Source organism: Cheilinus undulatus, linkage group 4 (assembly GCF_018320785.1).
Source record: "Cheilinus undulatus linkage group 4, ASM1832078v1, whole genome shotgun sequence".
Taxonomy (NCBI): domain Eukaryota; kingdom Metazoa; phylum Chordata; class Actinopteri; order Labriformes; family Labridae; genus Cheilinus; species Cheilinus undulatus.
Window position 1 is genome coordinate 15,345,898 of NC_054868.1, and position 22,891 is coordinate 15,368,788.

At 40.9% G+C, this 22,891-nt stretch overlaps 1 protein-coding gene across 2 annotated transcripts in view; it reads right to left on the bottom strand.

Annotated features, from left to right (window-relative positions):
- The window catches only part of LOC121509134 (protein Dok-7-like), a 42,112-nt gene extending 32,574 nt beyond the window's left edge, over positions 1-9,538 (bottom strand). For both annotated transcript variants that reach the window (XM_041786369.1, XM_041786368.1), the window contains exons 1-4: positions 9,452-9,538; positions 9,298-9,343; positions 8,510-8,598; positions 7,265-7,415 (exon numbers count right to left, since the gene is read on the bottom strand). In XM_041786369.1, coding sequence (XP_041642303.1) covers positions 7,265-7,415; positions 8,510-8,598; positions 9,298-9,343; positions 9,452-9,505 — 340 coding nt within the window. In that variant the 5' untranslated portion in view covers positions 9,506-9,538. The remainder of the gene's footprint in view (positions 1-7,264; positions 7,416-8,509; positions 8,599-9,297; positions 9,344-9,451) is intronic.
- Between the last annotated feature and the right edge of the window lie 13,353 nt (positions 9,539-22,891).

Genomic DNA, 22,891 nt, shown 5'->3' on the forward strand with positions numbered 1-22,891 from the left:
AGACATTTTCCAGATCGCCTCAGGTGACCTGTCCTATTGTCACAAGAACCCATAAACTGTATGGAAGCGAAAAAGGCAATGAAAGTGGAGCAGCTGGCCCATGCTACATTTAATGCACTGACAGGACATTGGTCACTGGACATCAGTCAGCAACCATAACTAACTAATCCTTCATTTTGCAGCAGAAGTTATTTTGTGCCTGATGTGTTTGTCTGCTAGTCTTGTTTGCAGATTATAAATATTTTTCCTCACTGAATTTAGACATTCTGTTTTACAAACCATTTCAACTTGAAGCTGAGATGTGAAAAGATGAGATGTAAAAAAAAGAAAAGAAAATTAAAACCACTGTTTATTTATGCTTCTTTATTCAAACACCATACTTGTACTTATTTTATCTCAAAAAAAAAATGCAAGTAAATTGTATTATTTTAAATTCATGGTTGATAAATAATAATGACAATAATAATAATGCCACAGAGACTACTGATTGCTGCCTATAAAGATAGCATGGGGCGGCGCATACAAACACAGCGGCCCCATGGTCCATCACTAGCAGCAAAACAAAGCCCTACACTTACACCAGCACTGACTGCGTGCCAATGGAGCTTACATCTTTCCTGGTGGAGATTATCTGGAGAACGGGGCCCTCGGAGACTGAAAGGAGGAGGAGGAGGAGGAGCAACACGACACCTACAGCTGGTGGGGAGGAGGCATTGTGCAAGAAGGGGGAAGGGGGAAGCAGGGCAAACAAGCCAGGCTGCAGGCTAGGCCAAGAGCGGCCCCACACAAACCTGCCATACCAAGCATCTTTCTCCTGGGTGCCTGTTCCCATGCCAGCAGGATGGACGACATGAGGCTGTGGATTTCTGACCACCGCTTGGACAGCTGTGTTTGCTGCTACAGATAATTTCGTTGTGTTTTTAATAAACGACTATCTATCTATCTATCTATCTATCTATCTATCTATCTATCTAATAATGATAATACATTTTATCTATGAAGTGCTGTCAACCGCTGTACATAGAATTAAAAGAATGTTAAACACTTGACAACAAAATAATCTAGGAACATCTAGAAACATGCAGTGCTTAACAAATTTATTAGACCACCACCCAAAGTAAGGTTTATGCCACTGCTGCCCTAAATTAACAGCATTGGTAATTACCAAAATAATTTTTTATGTTTCTGAAATGGTCGCACCTGACTATAACTTCTACACCAATATGTAGAAGCTCTTTAACCCAAATGATATTTTTAATACTAAAATATAATTATTATTGTTATCCATGAATTTTCAAATTTACTGATTTACAAAAAAAAAACTGAAAAAATAATAAAGTACATTATTATTTCTTGATTAACATGTCAAATTATAGTTATTTACTTGCATTCCTGAACAGAAAATTCAGTTTCAGTGGTTGAAGGTTATGCTTGATTAATTTCTGACTTCTCAGAGAAGCCCAGTGAAATAATTGATGGCTGCGAAAATAAAAAAGCTCATGTTAGGGCACAGCGGCCAAATTTATAATTTAAACATGGTCCTACCTTAATATAGCAATATGTGACACGTTCACATAGTTGAACCGCTGCCTTCTTTCTCTCAGGTCTGTCCCATTAGTCCTACTGTGATTCGGGTACCCAGTGATAGCAGCCTGCTAGCGGATGTTGCTAACTCCTCATCCCAGCCCTCAGATGACTGTACAGGTGACCGGAAACTCAGTGTCTGCAGGTGCATCAGCTGTTGTTTCAGAGTCGTAACTGCTGCTGATGACTTCTGAGTCACAGCTGTTTTTTATCTATTGCCTTCAAAAATGTCCATTTGTCCATTTTGTTAGCTGAAATTAACTATCGCTGTTAATGTTAACTTTGAAAGTAGCGCTTGATTGTCTGTGATTGGTGGGGTGTTTACCGATATGATGCTTTTGCACACAAGTCAGGATGTGATAGGCTACGTGGAAATGACGCTTTTTTGTTTAGCCTGCCTACGAATAGCTGCAAAATACAGTCACAGTCAGTAGCCTATTAATCTACACAGTAGAAAACTATAACACAATTTTACTTTTACACACATTTGCTGGCAGTGTCATGACATTTGTCAGAGTGCAACTCATGAACAGGAAGAGGAGAGATACTGAATTAGACTAGCATCAGCTGTTGTCACACCTGTATTTTCATTAAAAATATGTATATACTGGCTTAAAAATGTACGCACATTAGCACATTAGTATTAATTAGTAGTCCTATAAATGTTAAAGATACACATTTGAACTGCAGCTTTGTTGTGGGCAGCACATTACAAATCTGGAAACAGATAAAATTGTTGGTTAGTGCTCCAAGAATTTATGTGGATACCCGATTTACAATAACCATAGGGGTGCGCGATAAGACAATCTCAGATAGTGAAGAAATACAATGTATGGGCTCTAAATCGAGCAGCAGTTGGTACATCCCTTTTCTATCGAGACATTCCTTTCACAGACAGACAGGCCGGCTATAATTAAAAATTCCGTGCTAGTCTTTGCAAGAGAATCTTGGCAAAGGGCACACCAAATAACAAAATCTGATCCATCATTAACAGTTAGATCCTCCTTATGGTATAATAAAAAGCTCTTAATAGATAAAAAGAGTATTGTTTGGCATAAATGGATCAGAGCTGGCATTCACACTATTAAAGATGTGATGGATGAGGCAGGATTCAGCTCATTTGATGAAATTAAAAACAAATATAAGTTGGATAACTCTGAATTTTGGAATTTTTTACAAATTAGACATTCCATCCTTGCAAATAAAAAATATATGCTCCAAGGTAACACAGGCATTCAGGAGATTTCACTTAAGATAGAACAGAAAACTAAGGGTGCATCAAAATTTTATGAATATGTTAGAAGCACAGAAGTGCCAAAACTGGATGGATTAAAGAAGTGTTGGGAGAGGGACCTGGATCAGGAGATCTCAGATGATAACTGGAAACAAATATTTGCTTCATGGTTTTGCCATTCATGTGGAGCACAGTCACAACTAATTTTTTAAGATTTTAAACAGATCCTGTTGGTCTCCCTCTAAATTAGCATGACTTAAACTCAGGAACAGTGACACATGCTGGAGATGTGAAAAAGAGGTGGGAACCCTGGTGCACATGCTATATCACTGTGATAGGACAGAAACAATGTGGGTTAAAATAATTTCTTTCTTCACTAAGTTGTTTAATATTCATTTGATAAAAAATCCTACTTCATGCCTTTTCGGAATACTACAGATAATGTTGAAATATCAAAACAATAAAAATTGTGGTGCTGTCTAGCCCTGATGACTAGCTGTAGGATTATCTTGCGCCATTGGAAATCATCCAATATGTCTACTTTTAAAGAATGGCTAGAGCTGTTGAGCACAATGGCAAGCTATGATAGGGTAATTCATAGAGTGGCTGGGAAGGAGGACCCCTTTCTTGATGTGTGGGGCCCTTTTCTAATGCATTTGATGGATACTAAGGAATGAAGCTGTTTAATATCCAAATATTGTCTGCTTGTATTTCCTAGGGTTTACTTTTTGTTCATGTTTTTGTTTCTTTCTCCATTCTGGCTTAAGTTGAGTATTATTGCTTGAAAATGCACTTTCTTTTGCATTAGTAAAAAAAAAAAAAGGAAAAGACACATAACTCAGCAAGATGTGAAGTAATGTATATTTCATGAGAAGCTGTAATGTGATAACTGATGTCTTTCTATAAATGTGTTTCCAAAAAAACAATTAAAAAAAAAAAAGAAAAAAAAAAAGAGAATGTATGGCTCTATGCATGAACTGCTTCCGCATTTGGCATTAGACCGCTCCCACACTCCCAGTCAGGAGAAGAGAAAAGCGTTTGATGGCAAATTCGTTGCAGTTTGCTCGCTGTTTGCATGAGTTACCTGAGCTGACTGTCAATGATGAGTTAAATTTAGCTGAAGATGTACATAGCAGCACGCAGCAACGATGTCCAGAGGTGCTTTAACCTGTTTTTAAAACATCATTTTAGCATGTTTGGATGCCAAGCGATGATGATAGAGTACACACAAACAACAATGGGAACAAAAAACAAACAATGAAACTTTCAAATTAAGGCAGTATAGGAGGGTTTAGATTCCATTTTGACTTAGCACGTATCGATGGGCGGAAGTTGTGAAGTGGCCTTATGCTGCGTTCCAGGCAACCCGTAACTCGGAAATTTCCCAGTTGAAATCTCCGAGTTCCAACCTGAAAGCGGCCCAGGCAAATTACGACTTCGGTTTGAGCGCAAGGAATTCTGGTATGTAAACAAACCAACATGGCAGACGTTATAAGATTTATGCTTAATTATTTCAATCACCAAAGGAGCCTGCAACTTGCTCATTTGAGTGAAACGGAGGAGGGGAAATGGCGCATAAGGTAACAGAAGCTTATACTTTGTATTTTATGGTATTTGTCTTTATTTTGAAACGCTGCCATATTGTATAGGCAGTGATGTGACGTCACAAGTCGTAACTCGGAGTACATCGATCTGGTACAAGTTCACGGGTGGGAAGTTATAAATAACGCATTATTTTCCACCGGAAATACGCCACCCTCTGCTGTGCATAGAGCCCATTGGTGATCTGCTTAATGTGTTTTATCGTAGGATTGGCTCTCCTATTTCTTGCTCTTTGCCCCCCCCCCCCCGCTCCCTGACGCAGCAGAGACTCACACTGGAAGTGACAGTTAAACTTAAGATTTAGTTCTCATGACAATTTCTAACTCTTGTACAAAAAAAAAACATTTATTTTCACAATCTGCACAAAGCTTATCAACGTTTCTTTGATGAACTCTAAACACAGCGTCCTCCGGTCTGCCGTGGTTCAAACAGGGAAGAAAGATGAAGCACCGCGGTTCAGCGGAGTAAAGTGTGTCTGAGGCAGAAAGCCTACTGTTGTAACTGTTACAGCCAACATTTTTTTGCTTTCAATTATTATTTTCCAAGTTATTTACAAGCCTTTGCCACCTGGCAAGTAAACATCAGGATAACACAGTCACAGGTGAAATATTATAACATCAGCGTCTTTTTACGGAGGGAGGCAATGATGTCCGCGAGGTTCAGACATGGATCATTATTAGAAAACATTTTAAACAGTAAAATCATTGATTTACATGCATTTCTTTGGCCTACATTCATACTGCTGTAGCACATAATCCTGCCTTTCCTCCTCTTCTCTCCTTTAAGCAGCAGACAGGTGCCAGTGTAACACGTTTATGTCACTGCTTATCACATCCTTATTCAATGTATACACTACCTTTTTAAAATAAAAATCAAAATTGTGGTAAAATAACATATAGTCACTACTTAACTGCATAACCACGTCTCAAAAATTCATCAAATTTATGTCATATTTATATGTTCTTTATTTGGCAGTCTGTAAACAAGGCTGAAGTAAATGTGATGTTACATTGCATACTGTATGAACAGGCTACTTGTTTAAAGCTTCAGCTGCAGGAATTCTTTTTATAGACCATATACTTCAAAATGCAAATCAAAGTGTCAAAATGTGCTTAATAGACAGTAAAGTAGATTTTAAAACACAGACAAAGACACACATAATAATTCTAAAGTGGTGAAAAAAATTTAAGAAATTGGTTCCAGAAGACAGAATATATCAGAATGCAGGAAAACAAATGTTTGGACTTTAAATATATTGTGGGATAAGACCTCTACATATACACAAATATATATATATACATACCCCCCCCCCCCCCACACACACACACATACATAATGCATTGGCAAACAGGATGGTGCAGAAGAAATAGAGAAAAATCAGAGAAAAGGTTGTTTTTTTCTGGTCACTAACTTGCAAATTTGTCTTAGAAATTTAATGGAAAAAAAGGTGATAAAATCGAGATCGTCATCTGGCCATAAAAAAATTGTGATATGATTTTTTTTTTCCATATCGCCCACCCCTAACCAAGCATTTTTACACTGTCTAAATGATGAAATTTTTCTCACTTAGAATCAGAAAGGGATCTGTGAGGTGAGGGATCTGTATATCAATGGGAATTTGGGATCATTTGCGCAATTATGAGTCGTGTATGAAATTACTACATCCATTTTTTTCAGATACCTACAAATCCATGACTTCATCAGAAAACACTGATCCAATTTTGAGACTCTGTATAAGAAAGAATGAATCTTTGGTAGCAATTAATCCATTTGATCCAGTTAACCCAGGAGCAGTTTCCTCTTTTTATCGGATCCTGTACCACACAATTCCAGAGAGAACTTCTCCACTGAAGCAGGCTTGGGCAGATGAACTGAGTATTGAACTTAATGAGAAGACCTGGGAAGAATGTTTGAGGAGTATACATGCTTGTTCAGTAAATGTAAGACATAATCTTATACAGTTAAAACACTTCATAGGATTTACTACTCCAGGGAAAAACTGCATAGATTTTTTGGTGATGTTCCACCTCTTTGTAGTAGATGTAAATCTACAATCAGTAACCTATCACATGCCTTGCAGTAAATTGTCTTCATAGTGGGAAAGTTTTAGCATTGTTTTTCTGAGGCATTTGGGAAATTTTGGAAACCAGATCCTCTTGTAGCCTTAGCTATAGGGTCCCTAATTTCTGCCAATAAGCATGAAAAGAAAGCAGTTTTATTTGGTATGGTAGTTGCAAAGAAACTAATTCTGAGAATATGGAAGATGGACTTTGTACTGACCTATGATTTGTGGATGGGGAAATGGCTAACACCTTGCACTTTGAAAGACTGAGATTTTACAATGAGGACAGAAGAGCTGAGTTTGAGAAGATCTGGGACCTTTGCTGAGGTTTCTTAATTGAGGAAAATAGCATGTGTTGGTTGTAAAACATTTGCTTCTTTTAATGAAGGTATAATTATGTATGTATGTATATGTGTGTAAATATGCATATATTGTTATCATTATTATCATGCTTTTTTGACAAGGAGAATTTGCTGTGTATGTTGCCATTAGATTTGGTTGATATTTTCTGGGGGGGTGGGGGGAGGTAAAGGTACTTTTTTCCATTGGTTAATTTTTTCTTCTGTATCTGTTTATAAAAAAACTATGGAAAAAAAAGGTTCATGGTCAAAAGCTTTTCAATGAGACTTAAGACTCAGACTCAGTAAACCCATGAATGAAAAACAGTAATGACTGGCCAACCCACTGAGCCAAGTTTGTGCTTTTCATACTCTTTTTTTACCCATCACATCCCTAAACAAAGTGTCAAGGGTGTGACACCCACACAAGGCCTACAAACTTACCTTCTCCCAGGCTGAAGCAGACCTGGGAATCCCATGCCAGCAAGGCATCTCGACTGTTGAAGCCCAGGACCACGGTATGTGCCAGGCAGAGGATAGAGAGAGTGTAGGACACTCCATCATAACCAGTCCCTGGTTCCACACCACAGATCCCCTAAAGGGTCAGAGAAATGTTCACTGAGGATTGTATTGTCAATAGTTCGATAGTTTTGATCAAAAATAGCATTATTTAATTAATTTACCATTAAAGAAACAGTTAAAAAGTCTAAATAAATACTTAGATAATACCCAATAATACATTATTTTATGTTCAGGTTCATGGGGGAATGTTGACATTAGACTTCAATTCATGTTTTTCATTACAATCATCCAAAAGAAATTACTTGAATGCACCAGCTCCATTTGTAAATATATAAAGAAACAACATAAACCTACTGAATTAAGCAAAGATTTAGGCAACTGAAATGGAAACAGCAAAAAATCATCTTTATGGACCAAGGCATTTGCCAGGCAGAGGACAAAGAGATTAAAACTATGTAGTAGAGTAGTAGCGTATGGCTGCCCTGCTCTGTTGTGATTCCAGCAGCAAGGTAGCTGTGACAGGAAAGGAAAGGTCTTCATTACCATCCCACCGAAAATCTTTTCTCAGCTCTAGCATTGGCCTCTGGGTGTTTCAATAAGCTGACTGTTGCTTTGGATAACACACGGGAATAGCTAATGCTTAATTGAAAACCTGGGAAAGTGTGTTCAATAAAAAGTACGGTATTTGGATACTGTTGCTTTCTTTATTGCATCTTAATGAGTGTGGCAGTGTTTTTTATTCATTTATCTGATGAAATGCCAAAAAGATCTCCAGCACTTTAGATTTGGGATCATGTCACTCTCATTAGCAGGAGTTAGGGGATAGAGCTGAAATTTAGATACAACTCTGAAATTTTTTTTTTGAAAATGTCCTTGATAGCAAACAATGGTTTCTTTCAAACACTCACGCAGCCCAAGCCTTATTGCTATTTTAAATGAGTTCTTGTTCTCATGTTTGTCTTATTTAAAACTGTTTTTCTGAGTATGTCTTATAGTCTTTCTAACTAATGCTCTAATGATTTGAACACAAGTCCCTGTGACTCCAGCTGTAGATGTGACAAAGCTTGACTGTGACGTCATTTTAAACTGTAAATTGCCTCTAGTGCTTTCACACTGGACTTGAGGTCAGAGGAAAAGGGCCTTTGGTTTTGCTGTAACTGAACTTACCTCCAGTGTCAGACTGAGCCTCTCCTTGTGGCTGCTTCCTTTCTCCTTCCCCCTCTTCTTCTCTTTGTACACCAGAAGATAGAGACAGTCTGATTGCAAAACAGATGAGGAGTTTTCAAAACTGATGTAGACTTAAACATAAATGTATAGGTTGATAGATTTCAGATCGCATGTCATGCTTTGATTACTTCACTTCCTTTGTGCATTCATTGCACAGTTGACGAAACAAAACAAAAATCCACTGATTCACTGGCATAACTGGCACAATGATGATGAAAGTCGACACAAAATTGCAAATAGCTTACATTATTAGCTAGCCTAAAGAGATTATAAAGCAACAATTATTTACACCTCTTCAACCGTTTTTGAAGGAAACGGTAGAGTTCAGTCATATCCTACATTTAGCCATAGGGAACGATAGATTATCATCATCATCATTATTCTTCTTATTATTATTATTAAACACAACATCTAATAATATCAGGCTCTCGATTTAAAAGTGTGATTTTCAAAAATTAGCCACCATCGCCAAACAAATACAAACAGAAAAAAAACATATATCTACTATCCTGGTGTATTTAAAACCCCAAGTCCGACGCGGATATGTCACATACACGCTCTGTGGCACACGGCAGGAAAACGATTCACAAATAAGCCTATGTATCTGCAAATTAAAGATCGCATCGTGGCAGAATGATACCAATGAATGAACCTAAAGTGTTGTCGACGTGAAGTCGGAATAGTTTGGGACCTCTATGTCGAAAAGAAAAAAGTGGTTTGCCACATACCTGCGACTGGAGACGGTTTCCGAAGGACGACCCACCGAGTTTTCCACTGTGGAGAGATTAGCGAATGTCAGTCAGTGACAAAAGAAAATGCATGTTAGCTCTAATTTATGAGAATAAAAATCTCAGAAACAAGAGGAATGTTGAATGCATGAACCTTGTTTCCATCTCGAAACTTAACCTGCCCCTCCGCGACAACTGAATCCGTCATCTTCTGTCATGGTTCCGAGCAGCTGTGTGAAAGAACGCGTGCGTGCGTGTGCGCGTGATTTGAACCTCCTCCCCTTCTCTCTTACACTGAGGGAAAAAGAGAGAGCGAGAGAGAGGGGACGTCACATTTTTCGAAATGGCCTCCTTGGCCTGGCCCTGACCGGCTCTCTGTATTCTCTCCCCGGAGGAGCAAGGCTATTAACCTCTCCATAGTGTCAAGTGAGACGTCTGCAGTTGTCGTTGCGCGTCAAGTCCTTATTGTTTACAATGGAACGAACTAAATTACAACGGCATAGCTCGCGCACCATTCACATTCTTGGCTGGGTGTTAGACAGGGATTAAAGTAGCATTATTGTTAATCAGTGTGTCTGTGGAAAAACTCTTTAATCTATACTAGCTGTCATGTTGAGAATAATAAGAGAAGTTAAACGGACAAAGCCATATCAGTAAATAATTAATCTCAGCCTAAATACAAGTCAGGAATTTTTTAAAAATTATGTGGACATAACCTGGCCAGGTCCACTATTAAGTCGCAAATTCTGAGAGCAAAATTTGCATAGACATCAAGTCCAATTGATATACTGCCACCTACCCTGCAAAAAAGGCAACAAACTTCAACAAAATCCTAAGTTTTGCAAATAAACTTAACCTTTGCTCTTGAGTTGGCTCAACTTTCAGTTATATCTTTTGTTAACTTGATTGTAAGTTGCAGAAATGTATCATTTGAATTTGCAATAACCTTCTTCTATTAACTAACTGAAAGTTGCATTTTTGTTGAAACTGATTATGTCAAAGTTTTTGAATAGTGGAATTTTTTTTTTTTTTTCATCATTTAAGTTAAAGTCACTGCATAAACTTTTCTACACTTTGAGTTTAAATCCAGCTTTGGTTCTTCTTCTTCTTGTATTCTAGGCAGTTTCGACGCAACTCTCTAGTCTGACCTGCCTTCCACTGGTCAGACTAGAAGCCACACTCTCTTCTCATATCCTCACATACAGTCCTGTATCGTGCAGGAACTGTAGAACTACTTTCATGATATGGTGGTTGTCATGAAGGCCAAAAAAAGATTTAACAGAAAATTAAACTAATCTGACAGTGTTTTAAACAAATCTCTCCTTTCAGTGTTGTAGTTACTACATTAAAAAAGAATATGTTTCACTGTTTCAGGGTGGCCACACCCACAGAGCCCCCTGTACTGTTTCCCAATAACATACAAATTATTATTTAATCCACAATGTCCCAGTCTTGATCTGCATATTTTAACAGAATCTTTCTGATTTCCTTGATAATAAATGGATTTTTTAAACTTTTTGGTCAAAAGAGAAATAGTGTCTTCTATCAGGGGCTGTGCAAGACATAATTCATTCTGGACCTTTCACATACATGCCATTCTTCTCTCACATTTATACAGTCTTCCCTCACATACATATATATTCTTCTTTCACACACATACATATATACTTCTCATACATACATATATTCTCCTTGCACATACATATATTCTTCTCTCACATACATATATTCTCCTCTCATGTATATACTCTATACTGCCAAAGTATTCGCTCACCTGCCTTGAATCGCATATGAACTTAAGGGACATCCCATTCTTAATCCATAGGGTTCAATATGACGTGGGTCCACCCTTTGCAGCTGTAACAGCTTCAACTCTTCTGGGAAGGCTTTCCAAAAAGTTTAGGACTGTGTTTAAGGGAATTTTTGACCATTCTTCCAGAAGTGCATTTGTGAGGTCACACACTGATGTTGAACGAGAAGGCCCGACTCTCAGTCTCTGGTCTAGTTCATCCCAAAGGTGTTCTGTCGGGTTGAGATGAGGACTCTGTGCAGGCCAGTCAAGTTCATCCACACCAAACTATATATACAATACTATATATCCATAAAGACTTGGAAGAGAGCATCCATGTCTTTATGGACCTTGCTTTGTGCACTGGTGCACAGTCATGTCAGAACAGGAAGGGGCCATCCCCAAATTCTTCCCACAACTTTGGAATTGTCCAGAATCTTTTGATATGCTGAAGCATTTAGAGTTCCTGTCACTGGTTTACACAACAACATTTTGCTTGATTTTCTGTTTTCGTTTCCAAAAAGTTTCATGTTTACACCACGGCAACGTTTAGAAAACAATGTCCATCTATAGAAGAATGCAGGAAACAGAGAAACAATGTAGTAAGGTGATTTACTGCAAAATAAAACTGTCTCTACAACAAGGACAGTGTTTTTCATTGTGTGTTTTTGAGAATATGTAACATTTTTATCATACACGTGTGCATGAGAGTAATTCATCACTAAATCCTCCTCCTCATCACCATCGTAGCGGCAGCGAAATCTTACAGCACATATAAACCAGCTGGCGAATAGAGGGCGCTAGGACACACCCCCCCTGAGCCAGACACACATTAAACATTAGAGTATGAATTAGAAAATAAAATCCTTTTAAATAAAAAAGATCAATATATGTATGTGTTGAAGACATGATACAGACACAGCAATATGTGATTAAGATGTAATACAAATCATCTACAGAAAGAAATCTGCATTTATTCAGTGTTTTTTTCTCTTTTCTGTATGCTTTTGCTCCTCTGGTGCTATTTTCAAGTAGCCCAGAGGAGGCGGGTTTAAGGTGCGATTTCACCAATGACTGATTTACTATAAAAATGAGCTACATACAGATGAGCCAAATGGCACACACAAACTAAATCCTTTAGGGGCTACTTTCAAGTAGCCCATTGCTCAGTCACTGGTTAAAGTCAAGACTAGTCTCTTATCGCGTAATTTAACAGGAGCTGGATGGTAGTCACTACCGTATTCATTTTCCAGTAGTGGCTGACTGAAACTTCTTCAAGATTGCTGTGAATGGAGACCTGATGGAGAAACTACAGAAAGCAGAGATGGGTCCGGATCAACATTGTTGTCACTGAACAGGAGGCAGGTGGAAAAAGAGAGCGCTATCTGCAGGGCTTCAGTAACAGATTCACCTGCTATGAGGCTTGGTTAGCGGGCTAATGTGGCTAATGCTAATGTTTTCATGTTTGCTGAGTCAATGCAGTCATATTTGCCTGTTAGAAACAGGACTGGGAATACGAAGCACTCCTAAGAAAGTGAAGAAACGGAACACACACAGATAAGTCTGTGAAGCCAGCTGATAAAGAGAAACACCGTGCCTGTCTCCATTGAGCAGCCGTCTGGATAAGGTAAATGAATATTCATCCACATGTTTACAGCATAATGTTTTTTGATAAATGAGCTACGTCAGTTATGACAGTGTCTTAAAGCTTTACTGAGTCCTCAGGAATGTGAGTCGGCTACAGCCCATCCTCCCCGCAGGCCCATGCAGCAGAAGGTTCAGCAACTCTAAGGTCAACCCTGTCTATAAATGGAACCATCGACATCCACCAGGTAAGATCTAGGTGCAACCTCGCCAAGGCAGGTCCCGGCCCTCCAGATACGTGTATTGTCACAAGGCAGGGGTTTCATCCTGACAGTCTTGCCCACCTCCAGTTCTGGCAAGACCTGTGTAGATCTGTCATAGAAGGACTTGGCAAGCTGCCTCCTGTGCCGCAGCTTTTCTGTGATCCCCTTCACCACAGCAGGTTCCAGGAGTTTGTTAGTTACAGGAATGGATGTCTTCAGCCGACGTGACAGGAGCCGCTGTGCTGGGCTGCTGTCCATGTACTCAGTTGGCGTATTCCTCCAGTGCAGTATTGCCTTCCAAGGGTCATTGTGATTATGCATGGCCTTGTGCAGCAGATTTTTTGCAATCTTGACAGCCGACTCTGCCTTACCATTTGCCTTGGGGTGTCTTGGAGAAGAGGTCACATGCTCAAACTCCCATTCAGAGGTGAAACGAGCAAATTGAGATGTGAACTGAGGGAACTGCGGCAAGGTCAGGGAGGAGCTCAATCTCCCAAAAATCAGAGTAATGATCGACAATGAGCAAGTAGTCCTTCCTCCCATGATTGAAAATGTCCATGCTGACAATCTGCCATGGCCTGGTTGGCAGTTCGTGGGAGAGCATGGTCTCTTTCTGCTGGTTATAAGCATACTTGTTGCAGGTTGTGCATCCACTTACATAGTCTTTAATCTCTGCCTGCATGTTTGGCCAGTATAAGGTTTCACGAGCTTGGTGGTAGCATGCCTTACGCCCTATGTGGCTGGAGTGTATGCATGTAAGCATCTCCGGGCGCAGTGTTTTTGGAATGATAACCCTCTGCCCTCAGAACAAAATGCCATTTTGAGTACTAATTTCATCCCAATAGGGCCAGTACCTTCTGATGATAAGAGGCGTCTCCTGTTTGACGTCTGGCCATCCTGTGAAAACAGTGGACCTCAGTGTCTGAAGACTTTCATCCCGGTCAGTGTGCTGCCTTATTTGTTCCAGACGTTGGTCAGATACATTAAGGTAGTCAGCCTGGTTGACATGTTGCATGTCCTCTTGCACTTCTTGTAGCAAGCAGACAGTGTGCTTATGGTAGGTCGTCCCCTTGCCCGTGCATGGTGCTGTTGCCCTGCTGAGCGTGTCGCTGAGAAACATCTCCTGACCAGGTTTGTAGACAAGTCTCAGACTGTAGTTCTGCAGGGTCATGAGCATGCCTTGAAGCCTCTTAGGAGCACTGAGGAGAGGCTTGCTGACGATTGAAATCAAAGGCTTGTGGTCCGTCTCTGCTGTGATAATACCACGGCCGTACAAATAACAGTGGAATCTCTGACAAGCAAAAACAATGCTGAGGCATTTTTTTTCAATTTGTGCATAATTTCTTTCCGTAGCAGTAAGAGCTCTTAAAGCAAATGCGATAGGCTGACCCTCCTGCACGATGCAGCAGCCAAGTCCACTTTGGCTGGCGTCGCTCTGGATTGTAACAGGCTTTGTTACATCGTAATAACGCAGCACTGGCATGGCTGTGGCCAGCGACTTGAGTTCCTGCATGGCGGCATCATGTTTGGGCAGCCAGTGCCAGGGAGTGTCTTTGTCCAGTAAACGTCGTAATGGTTCGCAAACACTTGACAGGCGGGGCATAAATTTGGCAAAGTAGTTGGCAAAGCCAACTAGACATTGCAAATTTTTGGCATCTGTCGGATCTGGCATGTCCACAATGGCTCTCACCTTTTCTGGATCGGGCTTTAGCCCAGCAGATGAGAGGATGTGGCCATGAAACCGGACTTCTGCTACCTTGAACTGCAGCTTTTTTAAACCTAAAATCAGCTTCACCCCCCGGCAGCGCTCTAGCAGTGCCAGAAGCTTGGTGTCATGGTCGCATTCTGCTTCCTCATCGGTATCACCGCAGCCCACCACCAGTATGTTGTCAGCGATGGGCTCAATGCCTCTCAGACCTGCCAGCAGCTCATGCTGCTTTCTTTGATACACCTCAGGTGCTACCGACACTCCAAATGGTAGTTTGAGCCAACGTTTTCTCCCCCAAGGGGTCCAGAATGTGGTCATGAGACTGCTCTCTGTGTCCAGTTTGCATTGCAGAAAGGCATCTCTGGCATCCACCAAGGTAAAAACTCTTGCTTTTGGTAGCTTATAAAGGACATCCTCTAGTGTTGGCATGATGTAGTGAGAGCGCTTCAGTGCTTTGTTCAGAAATTTAGGATCAAGGCAAATTCTCAGCTTCTCTGGCCTGCTCACTATGACCATGTTACTGATCCAGTCTGTCGGTTCTGTGACGGGTGCAAGGTGGCCCTCAGCCTCATACTTGTCTAGCTGAGCCTTAACAGCAGCCCTCATAGCAATGGGGACATTGTGAGGAGCACACTGGGCTGCTGGAACATCAAGATCCAGGTCAAAATGTACCTCGTCTGGCACAGTCTCAACCGGTGACGTGAACACATCTCTGTACTTTCCAACCACCTTTTCCTTGCTCAGTGGTCCTGGCAGCTGTGCCCGACCCACAGTGAGCACTTCATCAGGGATGGTAAAGTGCATGAATCCTAGGCGTTCGCTGGTGTCTCCTGAAAACAGAGGATGCTGTCCTTTTTTCACTATCTCAAATGAGAGCTTGTGTTTGCGTCCTCGTACTGTGCATTCAGTGTCAAAAATGCCTAAGGATTCCACTAACTCTCCAGAATACAGCCTAAGCTGGGCGTGGCTTGGGCGAAGCTTTACATTGGGTGCGAGCTTTTCTTTATCTTTGAGAGTCATTATATCACAAGTGGCCCCTGAGTCCAACTGACATCTCTTTGGCTTATTGTGGAATCGTAATGTGACAAACCATTTCTTTCCTTTAGTCTGTCCGACTGCACTGACTGACTCAATCATGTATATATTCGGCTCTTCATCACTGCTCTGCTCTGAAGCCTCTGCCTCCTCATCCATGCAGTGCACTTTCCTTGTAGTGCTTCTCAGTTTGCTTTTTTGACACACTTTTGCAAAGTGATTATTAGTCCCACACAATTTGCACTTTCTCCCATAGGCTGGGCAGTGTTCTCTACCCCTAGAATGAGAATTGCCACAGTATTTGCACTTATAGGCAGTGTCAGCCGTCTTGGGTGAATGGCTCTGTCTCGATTTGCTATGCCTATCGGGTTGCCTAGCAACAGAGTGGACAGCGTCAGTGTTTGGAGTGTGTGACAACGCGGCGTCCATCACTCGCATTCTAATGTCAGTCTGTTCTGCTGCTCGACACATTTCAATGGCCGTGACCAGAGTGAGCTCTTTTTCTCTCAACAGTCTGCGCCTAGTGCTCTCGTTTGCAATCCCCAGCACCATTTTGTCACGAATCATTTCATCCTTCAACTGTCCGTACTCACATGTTGCTGCTTTCTCCCTCAGCCTGGTCACAAAGGCGTCTATGGCCTCGCCTTCTTCCTGTTTGCAGCATCCGAACAGGTATCTTTCATAAATAATGTTCTTAGCTGGTTTAAAGTACTTTTCCAATGCATCCAGTATCGCTGTCGGGTCTCCCCGCCCCTCCTCCGAGAGGTTCAGGTTGTGACGATATACATGCCTGCACTTATTCCCCATCACACTCCGCAGGGTCGCTGCTTGAATCTTCTTGTCTTTCTCTGCAATTCCGGTAACAAGACTATAGTCTGTGAACTCTGCTTGGAAGATATCCCAGTTCGTGCTCCAGTCACCCATGAAGCACATAGGCGAAGGCGGGGGAATGTTAGCCGCCATGCTAACTCCTTGGGCGATATCAGTGCACTCTAGCTTGAGAAGCCCGACAACTGATGTTAGTCGCGTCCAACCGCCCACTTAGCTTTGTTACACAGACCGAGCCGCCACTTCTGACACCATGTTTGTGGTATAACTCTATAAAGAATGACAGACGCCCGTATTGGGCTTAGGCTCCGTATTCAACTGTGTGCATGAAAAAACTGCAGCCAGGGAACAACAACATCCGGGTCACAGACCAGGTCAAGTCCGCTTAGCCAATAACTGATGACATCGATCTAACTAGACCCCGTAACACTGCTCTCCTGTCACACACCAGCCTCTGCTGCTCTGTCTTCTCCTCCTCCTCATGATGCAGCTGTGCAGTCACCATGCATCAGACAATCTCCTGCAGAGGCTTTGACGGTTTTGCAGCATCTTGATTGACCGTTTTTTAAATTTGGCGTTATTTACAGTTCCAGACGATCTTTTTAGTAAGTTTCGTTTTTTTCCGAATACGTTCACTTTCAAGCAGGAGCTGCGTAGGGATGAGAGCGGACCTTTAGGAGACGTGATCGGACCAGTCAACAGTCAAAAGCACAGTTGTGGTTCCAGTTCATGACAGATATAATAGCCTAAATAAATGAATAAATCATACAGGCCCAAAAGTGCGTCGGCACACCGGGAAATGCCCGGTATGCAGGATAGCAAGTCCATCCCTGCAGTGTTGTCTGAGTGTCTCCATTGTAAACAAATCCAGCATGGCGAGGGGGGCGGCTCTCTGCAGTAGCGGTGTGCATGGCCAGCGAGTGGTGCGGACTATATAAGACTCTACAAACTTCCTGTCACTCCGTTCATGTCGACAGTAGGAGAAAATAACTTCAGTCTTATCTGACATGATCTGAAAGCTGAACCTGTCATTCAAAAGTCTCTGTCCTTTATCCATTTCTGCTCGCTTGTACCACATCACGACGGCGCAATTTCCTGGTCTGGCAAACTATGGGATGGGTCGAGGGCCATACAGAACGCGCATGCGCTAATCGTGCAACAAAAAAATTAGCGGCGTTAAAAGTAATTTGAGTTAACGCGATATTAATGCGTTAACTTTGACAGCCCTAATTGTCACATTAGAATTGAGTAAACCCCAGGAAGAATTGCTGCTATAATGCAAACATTAATGAGGATCTAATCCAACACACAAAAAAATGATTATTTTTGAACAACAGTATGTGTTAATTAAAGCTGCAAGCAGCATTGGTCGGGTCCTCGGTCTGTCGCACGTCCCTCATGCCCGTTAGACCTCCACTTTGAGGGTTTCATCCCTCTTTGACCCTTTGACCTGCTCAAAGTTAGACTGAGGTGTGTACCTGCAGCTCTGTCAGGAGCCTCAGACTTTATAATGGGTGGGTATTAGACATTCCATTTTCCCGCCCTTGGTGAGTCACATGACCAGCTGCACGGTAAGCTTATTGTAATGTTCAAAAAACCTGCATCTGTAAGACACACAAACACACTAATGCGCGCTTCGAGCGCTAACACACACGCAAATGCACCATCTCTCCTATTCACCTCATATGGGATATATGTGTGGCTGTCTTTGGTGACTGACCTCGCCAAAGACTTTATGGGGGACTGTATGTGGATGAGAAGCCACCCTGAGTCCCAGAATCCCATTACAGCATTGCTTAAATGGGCTGCTTTATTGGAACAGCTCCATGTGTGTGCGTGATCAGAACTCATTAAGGGGCTTCCCCTGGTTGCCATGGTAACTAAAATACCTGCATTCCAGGTGCTTTCATCTGTCAATCAGTGGATGACATCATCACTAACTGCCCTCTTGATCAGGAGTGAAATTGACTGAAATCTTTTTGAATCTCACCTCACAGATGCCACAATTTTGACCAAATCTCTCTAAAAAATAAGATATTTTTGTAGTAAATTTTGTCAGGAATCCATCCATGTCATTTTTAAAGCTGTAGGACCTTTGGCTTTTTGTGTAGAGGCCCAACTGCCACAGGTTGTGTGGAGCTTTATTTTATGCCCCCCCATTCATTTGAATGGGAGCAGCAGGGAGGGCTTCTTTGGGGTTGACCAACTTTGAGGGCTTGGTTTTCGGAAACAGTTTGAGAAACAACAAATTCCCGAATAACTTTTGATCAGCAAGGCCTAGTGTCTTCTCTGCGAGTTTCAAGCTGATTCGATTTACGGCCTATGAGCCTTTACATTTTGTTCGGAGCCCTTTTTTCCTGGAAAATTTTATTTTGAAAGGCAAATTGCCGGCTCCTGTTTGAGATAGGTTAGGGGTGTCAGCACATGATTTGTGGGTCTCGATGAGACGAATGTTTCAACGTTGGTTTGATCTCTCTACGACATTCCTACTGGCCGTGAGGGCTGTTTTAGTGTGCCTAGGTGGCGCTAGAGAGCACATTTTGGCATGTTTTTTTTTTTTTTTTTTTTTTTTTTTTCATTTTATCAAATTTTCTCGCCGATTCTGAGGTGTGTGCCTATTTTGGTGAGTTTTTGAGCATGTTTAGGGGGTCAAATTAAGGATTAAAGCGCTTGTGGAATAATAAGAAGAAGAAGAAAGAAACGGACGAAATACAACAGGGTCCTTGCCCTTCCTTCTAGCAGGAGCTAGAAGGGGTCCTTGGACCCTAAATATTAGGGTAAATTTTGGTGCCCATCAGATCCACTTGTGAATAGGGACTAGTTGTTTGCAGGTTATCTGCAGTTTGTTTGCATTCATTTTCACCCAAAATAAAAGGCTAGCTACAATTTAGATTAGTGTAGTTATAAAATCTTTCTTTTAAGTTAAAGATAAATAATAATTCTTATGTCTTTTACAGGCATGTGGTACCATCTTCATCCATACCAAGATGCTGTTCTCCTTCACACATCCCCTCATCAGCACACCTCTGCTGTAGGGAGAAAACATCCTTTCAATACCCCGGATGCTGCAGCTCCTAAAACTCCTGTAGCAGTGCACTCTGTATTATACCATGGCAAACTTTAAGCTGAACCCTTCTTTTATGGACAGTAGCCTTCAGAGCACTCTGACAGAAACGGTGAGTCTTCCTCATCACAATACTGATGAAAACAGCTGAATCTGTGGTCACAGAGACACACAGTTATCTAAACCGTTGAAGACCTGCCATGTCAATTATTTCAGTTTTTCCCCTTGTAATTCTCTTTCTACTAATGCACCACCCCCTTAAAAACAAACTACTGGCTGTTTAGTCACATGAGAGGAAGCCAGGTGTCGCAGGGCATGTAGCCTGCTGGAATTACAAGAGAAGAAGTACTAGTCATGTGACACCATCCCATCCAGTCCACTAAAACTCAAACACGGAGCCGACTATGCAGCAAGTGCATCAAAGTTGTTTTCTACTTTTTATACAACAGTATAAAAACTAGAAAAGCACTCAGAGAGCGCAGACCTCCGCCATTAGCCCTATCTCCCAATAGTACAGAATCCTTTAAAAAAAACACCTTTGATTTCTCGTGGTTTTTCTCAAAAAGTGCAGCGCCTTCTGCTTTTAGCGCAGCAAAAGAATGAGAGCTGATAGTGCGGCTCCGTCTCATTTCTGAAAGGCCCTCTGTGATGACAAACCCGAACATGTAGTTGACGTGTGTTTCCAGAATAAAACGCCACAGTCCGTGATCTTCCTTTTGAGGACTTTATTGGAAGGTTTTGTAGCATAACAAACAAACTTACTGTTCAGTAAATAAAACAAAACCTCAGTTAAACACTGTGTAAACATGGTCAAAAACTACTGTGCTCTCCGGGTTCCATAGCTGTGCAAAGAACAAGTTGACAACGCATGCATGTCACATTACATGTCTCGTCCAATAGGAGAGCTGCAGCGATTATCAGCTACAAATAAACATTTAGAATAACATTATAGGACTGTTTAAAGTCTCCAAATTCTAATCAGGTAAGATCGAACAAAACATTCTGTAGTGCACAAATGGCTCTAACAAGAGCCTTTTCAGAACAATATTCCTACTTCCCCTTTTTCAATTTTACCTGCTTCTTGGAAGTGATTAACTATCTTTTTTAATCTTAACACAGCTTTAATCCTGTCTCCTCCATCAGCTGTGCACTGATATGTAGACATTCTGACTAATCGAAAGTCATTGTTTTTGGAAACTTGGATGGAAAAAGGAATATGGGCCGTTACACTCCTAATGAATGAATCAGGTGAAGCCATAGAGCCATAGAGAATTTTGTAACAAATACAATATTCAGTGTCCTACTAAAGAATATGAAAAGGTGATCAAAGCCATCCCACTTCCTATTAAAACAATGATTTCTCAAATTATAATACATTCAGGTAGTACATTTGAATTGAGACCACTCTCTATTCAAGGTGTTAACTTGTAGTTTGGTAGCAGTTTACAAATAAGTTCACTAGAACTACTCTATTAGCACATTATTATCCAACTCAGCTAAAGAGCAAAAAATGTTCTACAAGAATTCACGGATGAAGAACAAAAGAAAATAAGGAAAATATTTTTATAATTTTCAATTCTACCCAAAGCCAAAGAAGTCATGTTCAAAGTTCTTAAATAACATTTACCCATCTAACCTCTTCCTACATATGAAATTTAATTTCAGAAACAACTCGTAGATTTTTCGAAAGGGATATTGAAACTGTAGAACATCTTTTCTTTAAGTGTGAAATTGTCTATGATTTTTGGCTTGCATTTCAGGAGTTGCTAGGCTCAGAGGATATTATTTTACAACCTTTAACTGTGATGTCAGTTAAAACAGGAGTGTTTATGAAAGAGAAAAATGTAGAGTTTCTAGGAAATAACTTGATGTTGTTGGGAAAGCATTTCATTCACAGATGTAAATATGTAAAGACAAAACCCCATATTAAAGGATGGAAAAATGAACTGAAACAGTTTGCAAAGTCTCTTCAATGCATTAAGGAGAAGAATGCTCAAAGACTCTGTACCTTGTTGGACTTATATTTGTTACTGGAATAAGACTCACAATGTGTTCTGTTTTTGTTTTGTATTTAAATCTGTATCAGCACATGAATGACATTTTCAAAGGAATCCATGCCTCGATGTTTGTAATGAAATATTGTCAATAAAATAATTTAAAAAAAAGTTGTGTCCACATGTGATGACATAAATTCAGTCGACCATGTTGTAGTTCGATAAAGCATGACATTAGCTTTTTACTTTCAATGGTTAGATTAACCAACTGGATACGATTCTTATGTTATCAGTTTATGAAGATTATCTTTATGAACAAAACGTGTAAGCTGTATTAACTTTTATTGGAAAAAGAGCTTATTTTCAGCAATAATACAAAAACCCATTGAAAAATCCCATAGGCTCGACCATAGACATATATATAGAAGAGTAGATACGGCATGCCCCTTTGAGCTGCGTGCCTACGGCAAGGCTAAGCTAATGGGGGCAAAAGTGTTGGGGCATTCCATGGTTGTAGATGGCACGAAAACTAAAACAACAACGGATGTTTGCACATTGTGCTGCATACGGTTGCACACTACACCATACGGTTGAAACAAGGAAACTGGAAATAACCTTTCTGTGATGTAAGGTGGTTGTTTGACCCAGAATGCAGAAACGGATGACAGGTTTAAACACTTTATTGAAGGAGCAGGGGGGCAGGAGGGGAGTCCAAGGTCCAGAGTGCAGCGAGTCTTCGTGGGAGAGAGTGCTAAGCAGGGCGGCAGGTGAGTGAAGAGTGAGGCACTGGAAGGCAAAAAAAAAAAACACAGGTAAGTAAAAGGTCCACAAAAACACTGGAAATATTCACTAGAGGATACTTAGAATCAAAGGAGTCAAGCGCAGGAGTTACCACTGGTGAGTGGTCTGCAAAACTCTGACACTGTGGAGTGGGAGAGGCAGCCTCTTGAAGCAGGCGCTGATTAGAAACTCATTACACTCTCCACAGTGCCGTGGGGGGATGGTGGAACCTCGGGAGAACACAGATAAGTTGACCGCAAACACAAGGGACCAGCGGAAGCCGGACACCGGAAATTACCAAAATCAAATAGAATTTTGACACTTACACCACACTTTTGTAGGTAAAAATAGTTTTTGGCTCTTTTTTCATTATTAAATCTTGTTAAGAGCTTCAGTGACTACCTGGCTACTAGCAAAACACTAACGCGAGCTAGCAGCTTGACAGCCAAATACCAGACGATTAATAGTAGCTGTAGTATAGTTGCACAAGCAGCAGTAGTAGTATAAATAGCCTTTAAAGTCATAAAAGTAGTATCAGCATTTGTAACA